Genomic DNA, 19,011 nt, shown 5'->3' on the forward strand with positions numbered 1-19,011 from the left:
ATACCCTATCTCACATCCTGCAGCTGTAAAGATGTAGGATATTCCCAAGGAACAGAGTCTCCCAAGGTCAAGGAGAAGCAAGTGGTGCCAGCCAGGAACGCCAAAAGGAAAGGAAAGCAAGGGATCTGGGGGAGTCACGTGCCACTGGCCAGCCGCCATGCCCATGGGAGAGTGTCCCTTTAAGAGCCCAGGTGTGGGTCAAGCGCCACACACGGTTTCAGTTTTGGCAGCAGCATCCAGTGTCCTGCCAGAGGCTTCTAGAAAGGCAAGGGTTGCGGACTGGTCAGCAGGCTGTGCCCAAGAAGCTGACAGGATAGAAGGAAGTGGTTAACAGTAAGTGTGGCTGCCCTGGGATCCCCGAAGGGATGCCATCTGGGAAGGGCCCGGGATGGTGTCTCAGGCAGTGCTCTCTGCGTGCATGACTCCCAGCTTACAGAGAGTGGGGTGAGGAGAGCGTGGTCGCTGCTTGTGTGCTCGAGCCTGTTGCGGGGGAGTAGGCAGGCGCATCTCGGAAAGCTGAGTAAGGACGCATGGGTGGAAGCTCAGCAGGTGGGAAGAAGGGATGTCTTGGGTCAGCACATGTGGTTCTGCTCTAAGTTTGGTCTCCGAGTTCCCTACTAACTCCTTTATAACTTAACTGTGACCTTAGGTAAGTCACCTAATCGCTCTCTCAGTCTCGGTTTCCTAATGTGTAAAATGGGGATACAAATAAGGCCAATCACTTAGGGTGGATGTGAGATTCAAATGAGAAAACGTGTGGAATTGCTTTGAAAACTCTAGAGCGAAATAACAGTTGTTTGGTGTTTTTCAGTTCGGTTCAGTTATTCCAGGACTATTGAGCAGCAGAAAGACCTGGATAGAATAAGGCATATGCAGTGCTTGGCGCGAGGCAGGTACTCTTCTAGTCCTTGAAGCTTTCCACCTCCACCTTTCTGGTGAGGGCACAGGCAGCCCCTTATTCCCGGCTTCGAAGAGCCTCTGAGATCCTTTCCAATTTCAATCCAGCTTTGCTCTCGCAGATTCCTGCCACTTTGAGGTGTAGTGTGTATCACTGTAACATCCTGCACCTGCTAAAGTGGGAAAAATGAGGTCCTTCCTAGGAAAGTGAGTGAGGCGGGCAGATACCCCTCCCAGGCATAGGCAGCATTCCCCAGTCCTGATGACCTGGCTCTGCAGCCCGGAGGCCTCAGACATAGGCTTTCCCCTGGCCCAGCCCGACAGCATCCCCAGGCCAGCCAGGGGACCCTCCGGCACAAGCACAGATGCTGCGCAAGCTCCGTCTCTCACCACCCCCACTTCCCTTTTTGCAACTGCCCCAGGCCACCTAAGCTGCTGGCGCTGTTTTGCACCACAGCCTTCGCCATCACTCTCCCCCTTCACTAGGGGAATTACAGGTCCCTGAACACCTGGAGACGAGATATGCCAATTCATGGGTTAGGGAAGAAGGCAAGTCTCTGGTCTGCCCAGAGCCAGCTCTGAAACTCTCCATCCATCTCTCTCCCTGGCCTTGGGTGTGGTGATGTAGCGGAAAGAGCAATGAACCAGGAGCCAGGAGAGCAGCTAGCTGTCTCTTAGCCTGTCTCTTAGCACCTCTAGACGCTGTGGCTTTATTTTACAAATAGTGTGATAGCAGCAGCTTCCAAGTAGTAAACACACTTACCCTTGGCTTTCACAGCTTCATTCCCTTCCCACCTGAAACAAACCTGGGAGGTAGGCAGGGTAGGTATCACAATCCCATTTTACAGTTGAAGAAACTAAGACTGTGAGTTAATGTGAGTGGTGTAAGTTCACCCGGCAAGTACAAATGACAACATTTTGGGGCAGTCATTTTGATATGGTCATGGGGACATTCTGACATCACCTAAAAAACACAATACCCAGCTTTATAAACAATAACATTATTCAGGCATGTGCTCAGCAGAGATCCCCTCATCTACGTCTTGCCCCTCTTTGGGTGGGCTGAAGCTGGGAGACCAAAGTCCCTGGCATTGACACAGTGTGATGGAGTAGAAAGAAGCTTTGAAGGCAACGTGTCTGGTTTTAGGAAACGAATGTAGCATGCTGTACACGTGGTAAGTGCTAAATAAATAGCAGTCAGTATTATTTTTTCAGGAAGAAATTTCTCTGTTGGCACCTACCTCCGGGTTCAAATAGAGTCTCTTCACAGGAACTACCTTTCCTGTGAAAAGCAGAGAGGCGAGAACTGGACTAACTTCTCCTCTGAGATTGGATTTCCTGCTCCCTCCCCTCCTGACTGCTTCCTCTCAACTCTAAGACCCTCTGCAGTACAGCACAGTGACTAAAATCTTGTACTCTTGACCCAGAATGCCTGTATTTGAATCCCATCCCTGGCACTTACCTACTGTATAACTTTGGACAAATGTCTTACTTCTCTGGGCCACAACTGTCTCATCTGTGAAATGCATTTGCCCATTTTATCCTACCTTCTAGGGTGGTTGTGAAGATTAAGTGAGTTAACACATGTAAAGCACTTGAAAATGACTCAGTACGTGCTAGCTATAATTATGATCCCTCACTTCTAACCTAGTTCTCTTTCAGGCCATGCTGGTCTAATCTGAGCAGCTCCCCCCAGTCTTCAAAGGACGCTCAGCAAATAGACTTCTGTTCTCTCACTCTAAGACAGGAAAAAGAGAAGACTGTGTTGATTTTAGAGAGGATATGGGCAAGGAACTATTTTTTTTTTAAGCCCAGCGCCCTGTTTAGAACTTTACATATGTTGCTTCATTTAATCCTTACAGCGACTCACTCTACTAGGTACAATTGTCTCCAGTTTACAGATGAGGACTTGGGGCTCAATGAGTTTAAATAGCCTGCCCCCAATCACACAAGCCCCAAATAAGAGAGACGAGAGCCAGGCTGAGGAGTCCGTGTTCTGTGCTATTCTCCAAGTGCACAGCAACCGTAAAAGTTAAGTGCACAGACCCTCACCCTTCTGTGCTAAGGAGTAATTGCAACCTCTTACGGTGGAAGAGCACTTTACACTCTTCAGAGTGCTTCCATATATATTAACCTGTTATTCCACTCCATAGTCCCCCATCCCACAGTAGCCCTTCAACTAGAAGAGTCAGGGACCATGATGCCCATTTTACAGATGGGCAAGTTGAGCCAGCATATTTTGCCCAAGTGGTAGAGCTCTTCTGGTAGCCTGTGACAGAGCAGGACTCTGGACCTCTGGGTTCTCTTCCATCCTCCATGCTCCTCTTCATGCTACTTTCCCTTGAGTGCCCAGAACCAAGAAGCTATTGGGCAAAGTGAGAGAAATCAGCCCTAACTTTGCCCTTCTCAGAGAGGGAATGAGATTGTAACCATTCCCAATCTAATCAGTCTTTGCTGAGCAGCTGGTCTTCGCCAGGCACTCTCTGGAGAGCAAGGCCTTCTGGAGGTGGAGAGATTGATTTCAGTTGACTCAACTTCCAGGAGCTTGCCATCTGGTAGAGTAGTGAGGTAAACACTTACACATCAGGGTAGAATGGGATGGAGTCAATAACAGGGGTTCTCAGTCTTTGTGGAAAGGCCATCTGAAAATCCACAAGTCTTATTCCCAGAGCTTCATGGAGCTTGTATCCCAAATGCTTAATTTCTGCTGAAGTCTTGCATTCCGACTTTTGACAGGAATGGAACCAGAAAGTCTTGGGTCTTTCTAGCTCATATATCTTTTGGACCCTGTGGCTGCTCTCTCTCCATCTCCCTGCCCACTGGAGTTCCGATTCCTTTTCCCCAACACTGCCTTTCCTTGGAGACTCTCCTACAATCCAGGGCTTACATAAACTTCATAACCTCTCCTATGCTCCTGCCTGCCACTACAAGTCTGAGGCCCTTCCAGACTACACAGACTGCCCTCCCTCCCCTAGCGATGCTGTGGTTTCCAGGCTCACTCTAGTCTGTGCTCGGCCTCTGCACCCATGGGAGAGGAGAGTGATAGTCCCACATGGACCCAGTCAGTGCCTCTCCTGGCCATTCAGTCCAGGCCAAGGAAAGCTCCTTCCCCAGCCAGACCAGCCACTCGCTGCTCCTCTGAGCCCCAAGCTTCCTGTTCCCCCAAGTTCACACTCACAGGAAGTCAGAAACTGCCCACTTGGCTTCAAGTCCCCATAGTGCCTGCTTCTGTTCCCTGTAAAGCCCCGGAGGCTGTGAGAACTTCAGCTGACCCTCTGCTGTGTGCCAAACAGGTGAAGAACCCAGAGTTGCTGAGGGCCTGTGCTTGCCAGCAGCCAAGCCAGGACCTGGTCCAGGAGAGCCTCCTCCCTCTGAAAAAGGAGAAAACCCTAAGATTAGATGGACAGAGATTTGACTCCAAGCCATGAGAGCTGAAGACCAACCACTCTAACTTCAGGGGAGCTATAGCTAGATTAATTCTACGAGGAGATAGACTCTATTATTCAGCAGGGCTAACACCCTGCCCCAACCCACAATGGTGTAGACATACGTTATGAATATATCAGGGTCGGTAACTTGGTAAAATGAGAATGATTTAGAATATCCCAGCCTGACTAGTGAAAATACGGCTCCTTTTTTTTTTTTTTCTTGGCGGTACGCGGGCCTCTCACTGTTGTGGCCTCTCCCGTTGTGGAGCACAGGCTCCGGACACGCAGGCACAGCGGCCATGGCTCACGGGCCCAGCCGCTCCGCGGCATGTGGGATCTTCCCGGACCGGGGCACGAACCCGTGTCCCCTGCATCGGCAGGCAGACTCTCAACCACTGCGCCACCAGGGAAGCCCATGGCTCCTTTTTAAGAGCCAGAAAATGTGCCTTCACGCATGCGATACTAGCCCATGTAGATCCCAAAAGAACGGGTCCCTCTGAGCATCCAAGTAGTGATAATAGGGTAGCGATTCGACCCCACTCTGCTGTGGAGTCTTGGGGCCAAGAATCTCTTAACCCTTAGATTTCCCATCTGCACATGAAGATATTATTTATCCCTTGGCTGGGTGAGATGATGGATGAAGTCATATAAGAAAAGAAGGTGGCAAAGCATCTGGTGCATACTAGATGTTATGCTCTTTCTTTCCTTCCTAAAGCAAATCCTTTGACTCCAGCCCCGGCTACCATGGAACTGGGGCCTCCCTGAGACCTGAATCTCCCAGGTTTGGGAGAAAGTCTGGTTTTGAGAGGAAGGGATTTCAAATGATTCGCAAAGCCCAGGGTCCTTTCAGCTGCGAACAGAGAAATTGTGTTTCAAGTTTAGCTTTGAGCAAAGATTTCCTGCTCTTGAGAGCATGGGGACACGGGAAGAGTCCAGTACCCCTGGGGACTGGACTGTGTGTTTCCTCACCAAGGTCAACTTCTACCAGATTTGCCCTCCCCCTGCGCATGCCTGGTGATCTCATCCCTGGTGTGAGGTTATGCAAAGGGTAATGGGTACGTGTGCGCATCCTCCCCCGATGTGGACCTTCACAGCCATCCAAGCATGTCACAGATGAGAGAAGCCTGGGCTGGCAGTCGGGACCCCCGCTTTGGAAAATCTGGCATCTGACTCTATGTAACCCAAGGCAAATTGCTTTTACCAATCCAGAGGAGGGGTTGCATCCCCCAGCTCAGCCTATGGGAAGACCGACCCCAGTCTCACAGAAATATTAGGAAGCTTGCTGATGTCAGGTGAGAACAGCGACCAGAACCAGAGAGCTGCTACTGGCTTGGGCTCCTCAAAGCACGTGGCTTTGTGTCCGCCCAGTGGCCACTGCATCCAAGGCCAGCGCAAATGGCGGGTGGTAGAGTCCTTGGGACTCTGCAGCGAGTCCATCCCAAGTGCTCCAGAGGAGAGAGACTTCCCAGGCCTCTGACCCCTGCCCCCACCTGGGAGTCAATCCCATGGCCACCACGGTGCCCACTCAGGTGGTCCTGCAGCCAGCGTTGCCTGAGCACATCCAGGCTGTGAGGGACGTTGGCATTTGGCTAAGGCCCCACCCCAGAAGTTAATCATTGGCCTGGTATGAAAAGTCCAGGGCAGTTAACCAGAATCAAGAGAGCCTCAAGCTGCCATCCGACACCCATATCTGCCCCCACCCGCTCCTCCTACTCTTCTGAAGAACCGGAGAAACAGAATACCTTTATCTCCACAAGGAAATAAAAAGGTGCCTTGCTGGGAAATTCCCTCACGGAAAAGAAATAACCGAGATAAACAGCTCTATTTCCTTTGGCTCAAGCTAGCGAAGGGCGTCTCTGAAAGTAGGAACAGGGCCAAGGCAGTAAGGGAGCCTGGGAGATGCGTCTCCACGCTCGCCGCTGCTTAGAGCTTCCTTATCTTTACGGGTGCTGGTTACTGCCCAGCACTTGTGAACACAGTTTTCTCCTTTCACACTTTCTTCATCAAGTCCATTCCAAAGTTGAAATCCTGTCACAGTCCGTGGGAAAGTGGGGACTCCCCTCTTCGCCTCTCTCCTCCTTTAGGCTGCAGTCTGGGTCCAGAGGACAGCTGTGGTCAGGCTGGGCCCTGGGGCCCTCCACCCTCCCCAGCCCTGGGCTATGTCCACAGATGTTACAAGGTCCACACGTGCTGCACCCTCTGAGTGGCCTTACTTTGGATTCTCCATCTTCGTCGGACCCACCTCAGCAACCAGGATAACAGAGGCCATCACACCCACATTTTGAACCCCAACCCTATAACTGAGCATCTGGGAAATCGTGGGCAGATCACTCAGCATCTCAAGATCTTGATTTAAAGGGAACTTATAGAGCTCCAGTGAAATAGTGTAAATGGCAATGCTTTGATAAGCAAAGGGGGCTCTACAAGTAACAGGAATAAGCATGAGGGATAAGCATCCCACTCTATTTGAGGTGCAATACAGTGCAGTAAGAGAGGCTCAGGGCTTAGATCCTGGGGGTCAGACAAAGCAGGATTCAGGTCTTGCCCACCTCCTCCACTCCCACCCTACGTATCCCCACACTTAATCCTCGTGTGAACGCGAGGAAAGCACTTAACCTTTAAGCTTTCATTTCCTCCTGTGTAAAGTGTGGATAAGAGTGCCCATCTCCTCAGCAACAACAACAACAACAAAAATAGAATACCCACCTCCTTGGGGCGATATCAAGTTTAAATGAGATAATACAGGTACATTATTTAACACAGTGCCTGGAACATGGGACAAAGACCATTCATGGTGGTTATGACCATCATCATCACTTTAATCCTTGCTAGGCTGCCTCTAGGCATCTCTACTTACTCATATGACACGCCATAAAATATGCCAGCCCCCCTCCACCTCCCAGGGGTGTAGGGAGGGCGGCTGGAACAGAGGGATGGAGCCATTTCTTGGTAGTAACCAATTATCCGGTGAGCTGTTCCTGAGCTGTAACGGATCTTGCCCAGGACCGTGACCCCCGGACAGGGATAGAGAGGAAATGACCCATGTGCGTGTCCCTACCCCAAAGGAACTTTGCAGCTTAGTTGAGAAGATGAAAATCTACTTATACCTATTAAGGAACAAAGAAGCATTGTGGATAATGGGACTTTGAACTGTAATGGGAAAGGCGGAGCCATTCATTCTTCCACAGGTTTTATGTCGGTTACTGGAGATACAAAATCAAACAGGTGTTGCAGGAACTCGGTCAGCTAGTCTTGGAAGACAAAGGCACTCCATCACCTCATGCTATTGTCTTTCAGCAACCACTCAAGAAGGCGGCCTGTGTGGCACAGCCCCACGAGATCCTCCAGTGATGTCGCGCCTCTTCTTCGCCTGCCTGCTGGCTGTCTTCCCAGGTGCGTCGGCCAGGTCCCAGCCCACCCCCATCCCAGACCCAGTTCCCTGGGGGCTCTGAAATCAGGCCCGTCCCCAAGGATGTCCTTTGCAAAGCCTGGACTCCCTTGAGGAGTAACCGCACAGACGATGCAGAGAGGCCACATCTGAAAATGGATTGGTGAGCCAGCGCTGGGGATGGGGAACAGAAATGGCGCTCCCACATTTGAAGGTCAGGGGTCTGGTGAAGGATCTTCACTGGGAATAAAGAAAATAAGACCTTGACCTTGAACGAAGCATCACTATGAGTTGCTTTGTTTGGGGGTTTTGGGGAAATGACTTATCCTTGTGGCTCTTAATATTTTTATCTGGAAAAAAAAAAAGAAAGTAATCTGTAAAGCATTTTCAGAAATATAAGGAAATAACAGATAACAAAGGAAATAACGTAGCACCCCATGAGGGTGGTTTAAAAAAATATATATATATACACACACACAAGGGATATCACTAAATAAGTTTGTGATTCCGTTTTCCTTAGAATGGTTATCATTAATGAATTACGATTAAAATTTAAGAATTGTTCAATAGTTTGGTAATTTAGCAATTGCCTAGCTGTAGCACATGGTAATTAATCCACAGAAGGCACATGTCTTGGGAGGAAACGTTCATGTCCTCGGCGTGGGCTGTCTGGATCCTCTCAGCGGGCTTTACCCTCCTGCAGCCTCGGAAAGTCTCTGTCTCTGTCCCCACAGTGGTCTCCATGAAGAGTCCCATATTCGGTCCTCAGGAGGTGAGCAGTGTGGAAGGCAGCTCAGTGTCTATCAAGTGCTACTACCCGGCCACCTCCGTCAACCGGCATACCCGTAAGTACTGGTGCCGGCAGGGAGCCAGGGGCCGCTGCACTACCCTCATCTCCTCAGAGGGCTACGTCTCCAAGGACTATGAGGGCAGAGCCAACCTCACCAACTTCCCAGAGAGCGGCACATTTGTGATGAACATCGGCCATCTCACTCGGAATGACTCGGGGCTCTACAAGTGTGGTCTGGGCATTAGCAGCCGAGGCCTGTCCTTTGATGTGAGCCTGGAAGTCAGTCAAGGTAAGGATCCAGGTGCCTTAGACTTCTGGGGAAAAGTGAGAGGGAATCATCCCAAGAGCAACAGGAAGGCCTGAGGAAGGATCTCCTGAGAGGGCATGGGGAAGGCTATGGGTCCATCTGGAGGAAAGGACTTTGCATAATAGAACATGGAAACGAGACAGACGGGACCTACTTGGTGGTGGGGTGCGGGGGCACTTTTCTAGGTCTTCAGGGCCTGAAACATTTCAGGTTTTACTAAGGCTCTAACTTAGAAGAGCATGAGGAGGACAGCTTCTCTCATTAGATTTGTTGCAGGAGGGACAAGAGGCCCATGAGCAGGGAGAGATTCATAGGGTTCCTTAAATTCTTGCTATTAGAGCACCCTTCAGATCAAGACCTTGGGTCACCAGAAGGCTTCTTTTAAAATATATTTTCTAACCTGAGATCCATTAGTCCATCAAAACTCTCAGCGTAAATAAAATGATCAGTTCTTGCCCAAAGTCCACAAGACTGGATGTAATAAGTGATACAGGTGTAAGTATCAAGACAGAATAGAGGAGGGAGAGATGAGTGCCAGCTTGGGAAGCCTTCATAGAGGAGGCAGCAGTAAAGTTGGGCCTTGGTAGATATTCCGACAGTGTCCCTCTGGAAAAGAGGGCACTCTAGGTGACAGGCACACCCAGCCCTCAAGGGGAACATTGAGTAGTCCTATGTTGCAAGAAAGCAAAATCACAACTTACCCCCCACCCCTCATTCTGCAGCTCCTGGGCAGATAAATGGTGTCCACGTCTACACAGCAGAACTGGGCAGAAAAGTGACCATCAACTGCCCTTTCAGTGCTGTGAATTCTGAGAAGAAGAAATCTATGTGCAAGAAGACAGGCCAGAGCTGCGTGCTAGTCACCGACTCTACTGGGTATGTGAGCCCCAGCTACAGCAACAGAGTACATCTCAATATTCAGGGTACCAACGAATTAGCGTTCAGCGTTGACATCAACCACATCCAGCTCAACGATGCTGGGATGTACGTCTGCCAGGCTGGGGATGATGCCAACGCCGACAAGAGCAATGCTGACCTCCAAGTGCTGAAGCCCAAGCGTGAGCTGATTTATGGAGACCTGAGGGGCTCAGTGACCTTTGACTGTGCCCTGGGCCCCGAGAAGGCAAATGTGGCCCAATTTCTGTGCCAGGTAAAAAATGCGGAAGCTTGCAGTGTGATCTTCAACACGCTGGGGAAGAAGGCTCAGGACTTTGAGGGCAGGATCCTGTTCACTATCAAGGATGACGGCTTCAGAGTGCTTGTCACCAGCCTGAGGAAAGAGGATGCGGGGCTCTACCTGTGCGGAGCCAACCCTGATGGTGAGCCTCAGGAAGGCTGGCCCACCCAGGCCTGGCAACTCTTCGTCAATGAAGGTGAGACCTGAGAGTGGGGAGAGGGAAGAGGTGGGCCGTCTGGCAGGGGAGAGCCTCACTCGCTCCCTGTGAGTCTATTTAATCTCCGTCAGTCAGCTGACAATAGCTGCTCACTGACGAGCCCTGGATCAGATGTTCTGTGGGCAGCTGTACACGAGAGCTATACGACATAGCCTTTGCCTTGTGTGATCTCCTAACTCTTCTTCTCTGTTATCAAAGGCCTTTGATGGCCGTCCCTGATCAATAGGAATGAGGGGAGTGAAGCTCCTGATTTGAGACCCGACCTGTAGATTGCCTGGGTTTCAGGGAGCCATGGTGAGGACATAACACGGAGGCTACCTGACCCTCGAGCACTATGGCATCTCATCCTTCACACTCAGATGGAAGAAGTCTTGACTTACGTTGGTCGCAAAGCTTTCCCAGGAAGGCAATGCCCCAGCTTCTAAAATCTCCCCTCCAACATCTCTTAGGGTTATTTGTTATTCAGCAGGTTAAATCTCTGCTTCTTCTCACCCTGGAGCACTCCACACAGAGTTACCCTCATGAGACACAGTGAACCAGTACTTGAAGTTCATGGTCACTGCCCTTGTGACTTTCCTGTAAGGGGCTCACATTCCCTGTACATCATTTCTCCATCTAGCTCGGTCCTCACCACATCCCTCAGCATCTTCAGTCATCTGGGGTTCTCATGGAACCTCAACTTTAGCTTCTTGGAGAGAAGCCATGCTTCTTCTCTTGGACATGGCCCTCAGTCGGGGTGCTCAACAATTAAACTTATCTGTGCTACATAGTGTATATTTTAAATCATACTGTTCTAATACATTTTCTTAATTTGGAGAAAAAACATCTGGCCATTTTGTGGGACAAGCTAATAAACAGACAAAAACTTACCTAGGGGGAGATTTTGTAAGAAGCCTAAGGAGAAAGGCTAATAGTCTCTCTTTACACCCCTTCCATTCTCTGCTCAGAATAAGGTGGGGAAGGAATCAAGGTCGCCAGACCAGTGGGGAAGTCTCCTGGAGGCTGGGTGAAGGCTCCAGTGCTGGGCTCTGTGACATTAGGAAAATCTTTTTCACTTTCTCAGGAGGGTGAGGTGATTGGTCTAAATGTCACTCTCCACCCTGGCTGAGCCCACGGGGAAGAGGCTGCCCAGACTACATTTCTTCTTCCTTCCCATCCCTGTCTGTGCTTCTAGAGACCATGATTCCCCCAAGTCAGCCTGTGGTGAAAGGAGTGGTGGGAGGCTCCGTGGCCGTGTCCTGTGCCTACAACCCGAAGGACACAGACAGCCTGAAGTACTGGTGTCGCTGGGAAGACACTCAGGGTGGCCATTGCCCGCAGCTGGTACAGAGCAAGGGGCTGGTCAAGGAGCAGTACAAGGGCAGGCTCGCACTGTACGAGGAGCCAGGCAATGGCACCTACACCGTCATCCTCAACCAGCTCACCACCCAGGACGCCGGCTTCTACTGGTGTGTGACAAGCGGCGATACTCGCTGGATGTCCACGGTGGAGCTCAAGGTTGTGGAAGGTAATTGCTGCACTGGGGCAAGAGGGAAGGCAGGCAGCCCCAGGTACCCCTCCAGTCAGCAGCAGCAACACCCCTCAACCACTCTGCCTCCCACCTTCCCCCACCTCCATGCTGATGGAGAGAGCCCACCTGCTCATACCTGTATCAAGCACCCATCCCCGTCCCGTTCACACCTGTAACAAACCCTTTCCTGCCCCACACTCTTCAAACTACCACACCTCCAGCGATCAAGAGTATCGGCTTCTTTTACAGTATATACGGCGTCAGCTGAGTAGAGTATGGCTGTCTTGAGTCTAGGAGAGCAGATAACAACGAGGAAAGCAAATTGAAGTCATTAGCAAGGTCTATGGTCTGTGATAGACTAGAGTGACTCACGGTGGTCACCAATAATCTATTATAGACACATAATTACAAGTGCTTTTGTGTTCAGTATAGTGTGTTTATTTACCATGCTGTCCAAAGAGGAAATAGGCTGTGGACAAAGCACCCCCCTAGTCCCCCCGTCACTTTTCTGCAGCATCACCAGCGCCGACTTCTGTGCCTATTTCTCCCTCCCTGCTCCAGGAGAACCAAGCCTCAAGGTACCCAAGAATGTCAAGGCTTCGCTGGGAGAGACCCTCAAGATCTCCTGCCACTTCCCCTGCAAATTCTACTCCTATGAGAAGTACTGGTGTAAGTGGAGCAACAAAGGCTGCAGGACCCTGCCCAGCCAGGACGAAGGCCCCAGCCAGGCCTTTGTGAACTGCGACCAGAAGAGCCAGGTCGTGTCCCTGAGCCTGACCTCCGTCACCAGCGAGGACGAAGGCTGGTACTGGTGCGGAGTGAAGGAGGGCCACAAATACGGAGAGACAGTGGCTGTCTATGTGGCGGTGGAGAAGAGGGTGAAGGGTGAGTCTCCGAGGGCCATGCCCACGTACCCTGGGACCCCACAGAAAGCTGCCTAAGAGCATCTCCATCAGGGGTGGCCCCTAGGGTTGGCTATAAGAGGCGGGGGTGGGGAGGGGGGGAGATTATGCCCCCACCTGGTCTAATTTAGCCTTCCAGAAAGGGCATCCCAATAAATATACAAACTAATTAAAAATAGTGGATTTGCCATTTAACCTCAGTTTCAAGACAAGTCCCATAGTTGCTCCTTCAGGCCACTTTGAAGCCCTTTCTATACAGAGAGATCTTCTTCTATATGTAGAAATGTCAAAGTCACTGTTATATGCGTCATACTCTGCCAAAGTCTGCTCAAAAGAGGGCCAGGTAACCTTCATGTACAAGGTCTGATAAAGAAAATCGGGGCAATATCTTCTAATAAGTTTGCATTTCAAGCCCCTTTTTAAAATATCACATGAAATGTTTTATCCCTAATGAAGGTATTTTTAGTCCCTCCAGAAATCCGATTATGTCAGCATCCAGTTGGTCAGGCTCACTGAGGGAGCCCTACCCAAGCTATCACCAGGGGGCAGCACTATGGCGCCCAGCCCTGTAGTCAAGAGGCCCTGGGCAGGGTTTCAAAGCTGTGAAAAATCTCCCTGTCCACAAATGATGGGTCAGCCCTTATGCATACCTGGATCTAATGACACGGAACCCTGCAAATGGAAGTGAATTTGCTATGAATGAGACCGAGGTCATCTGTGACAAGCTACTGAAGACCACCAGTCCTGTTTCTAGTGTCCTTCGAGACCCTATCCTAACAGTCTTGAAATCTCACCCTGACCCTGGGGTTCCTAATGAAGTCCCACTCCTCAGACTCCCTAAACTCAAGGACAGAAAGAACCATAATCCAGCCCCCTCTGCTCTCTCCAGGGTCCCAGGATACCAGTCGAGTGAATGCTGCTCCTGGTGAGGAGGCGATAGAGCCGAGGGCCAGGGAGACTGAGAACAAAGTCATTCAGGGTCCCAGCCTTTTTGCAGAGGAAAGAGCAGTGAAGGATGTTGGAGGTCCAGCTGGTGGGAGCGGAGCACCTGCAGATCCCGGCAGGTGAGGAGGGATTTGGGGATTCCCACCCGGAGAACATTCTGGAGACCGAGGACCTGAGGTTGGTCCACCAGGCCCAAGGAGGAGAGCCTGTCCACTTCTTGACAGCGGAGGCAGCCCTCACTGCCTCGGTCTGTGCTCTCTGCCCTTCTCCCGCGACCAGTGCAGTGTTCACCATTCAGTTCAATTTCCCAGTCCGGGGATGCAGGCAAGGCCCGGTCCTCAGCTTTGTCCTGTCTAGGAGGGCTTCTTAGAAGAACAGAGCTCGGGCGGCTGTATCAGGAGGACACAGTGGATTAACCAGGAAGGAAGAACTGGCTGGAGACAACCGGCCAGCACCTCCTGGGATCCCCAGTGTCCCTTGCAGGGACTAACTAAATTAATGCTCCCTCCAGCTCTGCAGGACAAGGTGGGAGCTCCAAAGCGCTGTTAACCCTGGTGCCCCTGGCCCTGGTGCTGGCTGCAGGGGCCGTAGCGATTGCAGTGGTCAGAGCCCGACACAGGAAGAATGTCGGTGAGTCCCGGGGTGCTCCCTGCCCCCCACCTCCAACACTGAGCCTCAGTCCTGGCTCAGAGGCGCTGAGGGGAGTTGCCATGATTTGTTCCCTTTTATCAGCTCAAAGGAAGGGTCCAGGAAAGTGAGGTGGGGAATAATAAACCCATACATGCTCAAAACTTACAGTAAGTGCTGTGGTCCAAATGCCGTCATCTCTGCTGGAAGTCCATCTTCAATTGCTGCGGGTCTAAGTTCAGAGGCATAGCTGCTGGGGAGAGGAGGGCAGGGTGCTGGGAAACCTGGGCTTCCAGCCTGGTGTGAGGACCAGTCAGCTGTGTGACTCGGGGTGTCCCAGTTTCATACCTCTGGTTTCCTCACGGCTCAAGACAGGGATAAGAATAAACATCTCTGAGGACAAAACAAGGTCCTGGGCATTGCAAGTTTGCAGAGTGATGAAGAGAGGTCAGCGACTGTTGAGTCTAGATTGTCTGTGAAAAGGGACTGGGGAGGAGACTCGGGTCACTTCTAATCTGCCTTGGGTCCTAGTCAGAGACGAGCAGCAAAGAACTTGCCCCCCTTCAGCTCTCCTGTGGGGCTCCCTCGGGGACGCCCCGGTCCCCATCTCTACACCAACTCCTCTTTGCCCCCTGACAGACCGGATTTCAATCAGAAGCTACAGGACGGACATTAGCATGTCAGACTTTGAGAACTCCAGGGATTTTGGAGCCCATGACAACATGGGAGCCTCTCCAGACACTCAGGAGACAACTCTCGGAGGAAAAGACGGTACATCCCTCACTCAAGGGAATGCCCAGTCCCTGGGGAACAAGAATTAGCCCTGACTCCGCATCTGGGACGGGAATAGGAGGCCGGGGAGGGCTGACCCACCCACCCCTGCTCTTCACACAGAGTTCGCCAACACTACCGAGGATGCCGTGGAGAAGGAAGAACCCAAGAAGGCGAAAAGGGTGAGAGCAAGGAGGGAGAAGGAGGCCTCATGTGGGTGACGAGGAAATGCAGCATGAGGGACTGCAGTTAGACATCAGGAAAAACCACCTCAGAGTGGGGCTGGTGCCAGAGTAGGGAAGGGGGTGTAAACAGTATTTGGAAAGTGCATCTTTCTGGTTGTGGTGTTGACCTGGCTGAGGCCCAGGCAGGAGGTAAGCTGCGTTTATAGGCTGTAAACTGGCAGGAGGGAGGGAGACGGCAGTGGGGGGGAGGGGGCAGGGGGAGTGGTTGGCAGGGGATGAGGAAGGCAAATGCATTAAAGATTCAGCCACAGGGTGGGCAGGTCAAATGTCAAACGCTGGCCATGGGACCCATAGACTCAGGTCACCACCCTTGCTTGAGGGTTTGCGGGGACCAGCATTTTCCCTGGGCCCGGAAGACATTTGCTCGTGGGAGGTACTGTTAGTCACTAGAGGCCCCTTCCCACCCCAACCAAGTGCCATGTTACTTGAAATCCTGCCTGCCTTTGGGTCACATGTTACCCTCTCCTCGTACTTCCCTGATCCCAAGGCACTAACGCTTGTTATCATATCTACTTTCCCTGGCGGCAGCAGAGATCCCAGCACTGGGAACAATTAGGGGAATGAGTCAGTCCTGGAGACAGCCTTCCCCTCCAGCCTGGTGTTGTGTCTCTGAACTGGTAGAGAAAGAAAAATGTAAACCTTGTAGCTGACGCCAACCTAGGCCACCTTGGCCGTGACCGGGGGCAGGGCTTCCGGGGACGGGCCCAGGCAACAGAGATGGTTCCACTCCATGTGTTGGAAGGAGGTAGTGAGACAGAGGGAGATATTTTTAGAAGCTGCAACTTTCCATTTCTCAAAATTAGTCCCTCTTGGTGAGCATGGTGGCTGGAATGAGAACAGTGGGTGAACACAGTCTTGGGTTGTTTAGGCCAAGATTATGAATTTAGGATACTTAGTGCATCCCCCCCCTCCGACCCCCACTCTCTGAGCCAACACCCCAAACACTGACCCCTCTCCTGTTGCCCCCTAGTCATCCAAGGAGGAAGCCGACATGGCCTTCACCACCTACCTGCTCCAGACCAACAACATGGCCGCTGCCACCCAGAACGGCCCCAGAGAAGCCTAGACAGAGCCCTGGTTGCACCCATCCCTCTGCACGTGGCAATCACGTTCTGAATCACGTTGATCCTCAGGGCCCTCAGCTCCGGGCCTCCAATCCCTGCACTCACACCCCACCTAGGCTTTTCCTACCTGTCCTCAGAGGGTATGTTGGTCCCTTCTCGGTGGCATCCAAGCCTGGCTTACTTGTTCCTGTTGGGGGTGAGGTGACGTGAGGCATTCCCACCTACAGTTTATTCCTAATGAAAGAACTAAGGTGTGGAAGGAGAATTAAGATCTAAGGGGACCTCTCAGAAAGAAAAGGGACCACAGTGGGTGGAAAGACAATTTCAGAAAGCCATTCAGGGCTTCTCTGCACCCTTGTTTTGGGATGTCAGTGGGATTCTCCCTTCCACTCCATCCCCGAGTCTCCCAATCCCCCACTCCCTTCCATCTTCTCTTCTTCTTTCCCTCATTAAAAATACGCATTTGGATATTCACTAGATTCCATGTGCTCTGCTAGACACCGGGACACGTAGGCCACAAACCCGGCTAGCAACCTTTCTAAAAACATCACTGAATCCCTGGAAGCCACAGCATCTCTGTGTATTTACACACACTAAAATCCTCATCAGGTATTCTCACCTCTGCCTATATTGGGAGAAACCATAAAAGGTCTGGAGTCCTGAGGCCTTGGGGATTATGTAACATGGGCATACATACAAGGAATCAAAAACACATTCTTACCATTTTCCAGGTGACAAAATTGAGGTCCTAAGAGGTGAAGAATTTTGTCCAAGGGCAAAAAATGAGATACACTAGTGTCAAAGCTAGATTTTGCATCTCCTGTCTCCATACGAGAGCCTCTGCTCTCCTGATGGAGATAGAATTCTACAGGAAGGAGGAAGAGGAGGAGAAAAATGTAAATAGCGACTTTCGCAAGCCCCACCTCAGGGAAGACACCCCTTTCCCTTTCGGTCACTCACAGAGACCTAATCGTGTAAGTGAATGGTCAAACATTCATAACCCCTGTATTTGAAGAGTTCTGAGTGAAAGGGGAGAAAAGAGGGGGTTTGATGGTGCCAGGGAGGGGCTGATCTCCAAAGAGCTAAGGTTTTAAGGTCTTTTTCCCTCTAAGCTCTGCACTTCAACTAGCACCTACAAGCTGGGACTTGCTAACAAATCAAAAATGTGAATTAATTAATAATTAAAGACAGTGATTGCCACCAAGGAGGCTCAGACTGCATTTGTCCCCCATACCACTTGTTTCCCAGGCAACCCTTTCAGAGCAGTTTGCTGTAGTCCCACTTTTAGACACCCCAGGACATGTATCTAAACCAGAGTTCCCCCACCTCCAGTGCTGGGCTGAGGGAGGCTAGGGGACAGCTTGCAAGTGGGACCAAGATTCTCTTCAATAAGAGAACACTTTGGGGTCTACACCAGTGGTCAAGATGCCAAAGCTCTGTAATGAAAGACTATGATGGAATAAACTGAAAGCAGATATAACCAGTGCTCCTCTTAGGCATTAAAAAAAATCTTGGTACAGAATCCATGGAACACCTGACCTTAAATCTCATACCTCCCTGGGGTATCCTCCAAGATCAAGAGGCTAGTAATCAAAACTCAAGTAACCAAATGAATAGACTCCTTCCATAGACTAGAGGCTAATTAGATGATGAGTTCGGTTTTAGAATAGTTGACCCAAAGCCTCTTGGGGGACAGTGATTAGGTAAAGGACCCCCTCGTCTCCTAAGGCCATTCCTAGGTTCTGCTAAACGTTGCCATATCTTATAAGCTTCCGTGCCACCCCTAGACTCTTCTTCAGGGTGTCAGTGTGTAGAGAGTTCTCTCTTGGAGAGAGTTCTTCCTGGCCGTCTAGCCCACCTGATGTGGGATAGAACCTATGTTTCTATCCGGGCCTTGAACATAATGCTTTCCATGCTATGTGCTTCCCCAGTCTGGATCGCAAAGCATTGCAGGAGAACCAAAACTACAAGGTATGCTAGAACCCATCACTCTTTTACCCTCAGGAAGCTGCTCCCTGACCCACCAAAGAGTCATGCCTGGGGCAGAAGAATTAAGATACAGCTTCTGTGTTAATGCAACAACCTACAAGCCAGTCCTGAACTTAGGCAGTCTATCCCAGTCCCTAGAATCAAAGGCCAAGAAATGTCACTAAAGCTGCAATCTTGTATTATTCTTAACTGACATTGTCAATAGGTGATAGCAAGTTTAGTAATATGACCTGCCCCAAATCCACCTGCTCTGCATGCAGCATGTTGGACAGAAAAACCTTCCTATGAATAAGGAAGCTGGTCTATAGCCTAAATGGGATCTCTAATAAGTTAAAAAGTCACCAATTTGCGGGAGTATATTAATTTCCTAGGGCTACTCTAGGAAGTACCACAAACTGGGTGGTTTAAAATGACTGTAATTTATTTTTTCACCATTCAGGAGTTTAGAAGTCTGAAATCAAGGTGTCAGCAGGGTCGGTTCATGTCAGCAGGGAATATCTGTTCATGTCTCTCTCCTGGCTTCTTGTAGTTGCCAGCAATCCTTGGCTTGTAGACGCATCACATGCATCAACAAGGACGCATCACATCCTGGGCTTGCATTCATCATCGCATGGCCTTCTCCCTGTGTGTTGCCCTGTGTCTTCACATGCTTTCTTATAAGGACACCAGTCATTGGGTGGAGGATCCACTCTAATCCAGTTTGACCCCATCTTAATGAATTACATCTGCAAAGTTACTGTTTTTAAACGAGGTC

The 19,011-nt window shown here is 50.6% G+C and overlaps 1 protein-coding gene across 1 annotated transcript; it reads left to right on the forward strand.

The window, feature by feature from the left end:
• The first annotated feature begins 259 nt into the window (after positions 1 to 259).
• PIGR (polymeric immunoglobulin receptor) lies at positions 260 to 17,472 on the forward strand. Its single transcript, XM_067729158.1, has 11 exons — positions 260 to 333; positions 7,623 to 7,718; positions 8,448 to 8,792; positions 9,533 to 10,183; positions 11,379 to 11,711; positions 12,276 to 12,599; positions 13,506 to 13,680; positions 14,073 to 14,191; positions 14,828 to 14,959; positions 15,083 to 15,141; positions 16,175 to 17,472. The coding sequence occupies exons 2-11, from the start codon at positions 7,676 to 7,678 to the stop codon at positions 16,268 to 16,270; spliced, it is 2,277 nt and encodes a 758-aa protein (XP_067585259.1). The 5' UTR covers positions 260 to 333; positions 7,623 to 7,675; the 3' UTR covers positions 16,271 to 17,472.
• Positions 17,473 to 19,011: the final 1,539 nt, after the last annotated feature.

The sequence above is a fragment of the Pseudorca crassidens genome, chromosome 2 (genome assembly GCF_039906515.1).
Source record: "Pseudorca crassidens isolate mPseCra1 chromosome 2, mPseCra1.hap1, whole genome shotgun sequence".
Classification (NCBI taxonomy): Eukaryota; Metazoa; Chordata; class Mammalia; order Artiodactyla; family Delphinidae; genus Pseudorca; species Pseudorca crassidens.

Excerpts from the sequence above, each read along its gene's own strand:
- PIGR (XM_067729158.1), top strand. The coding sequence starts at position 7,676 with ATGTCGCGCCTCTTCTTCGCCTGCCTGCTGGCTGTCTTCCCAG. Across the intron at positions 7,719-8,447 it reads CCTGCTGGCTGTCTTCCCAG|TGGTCTCCATGAAGAGTCCC; the intron begins GTGCGTCGGCCA and ends CTGTCCCCACAG. Across the intron at positions 10,184-11,378 it reads GCAACTCTTCGTCAATGAAG|AGACCATGATTCCCCCAAGT; the intron begins GTGAGACCTGAG and ends CTGTGCTTCTAG.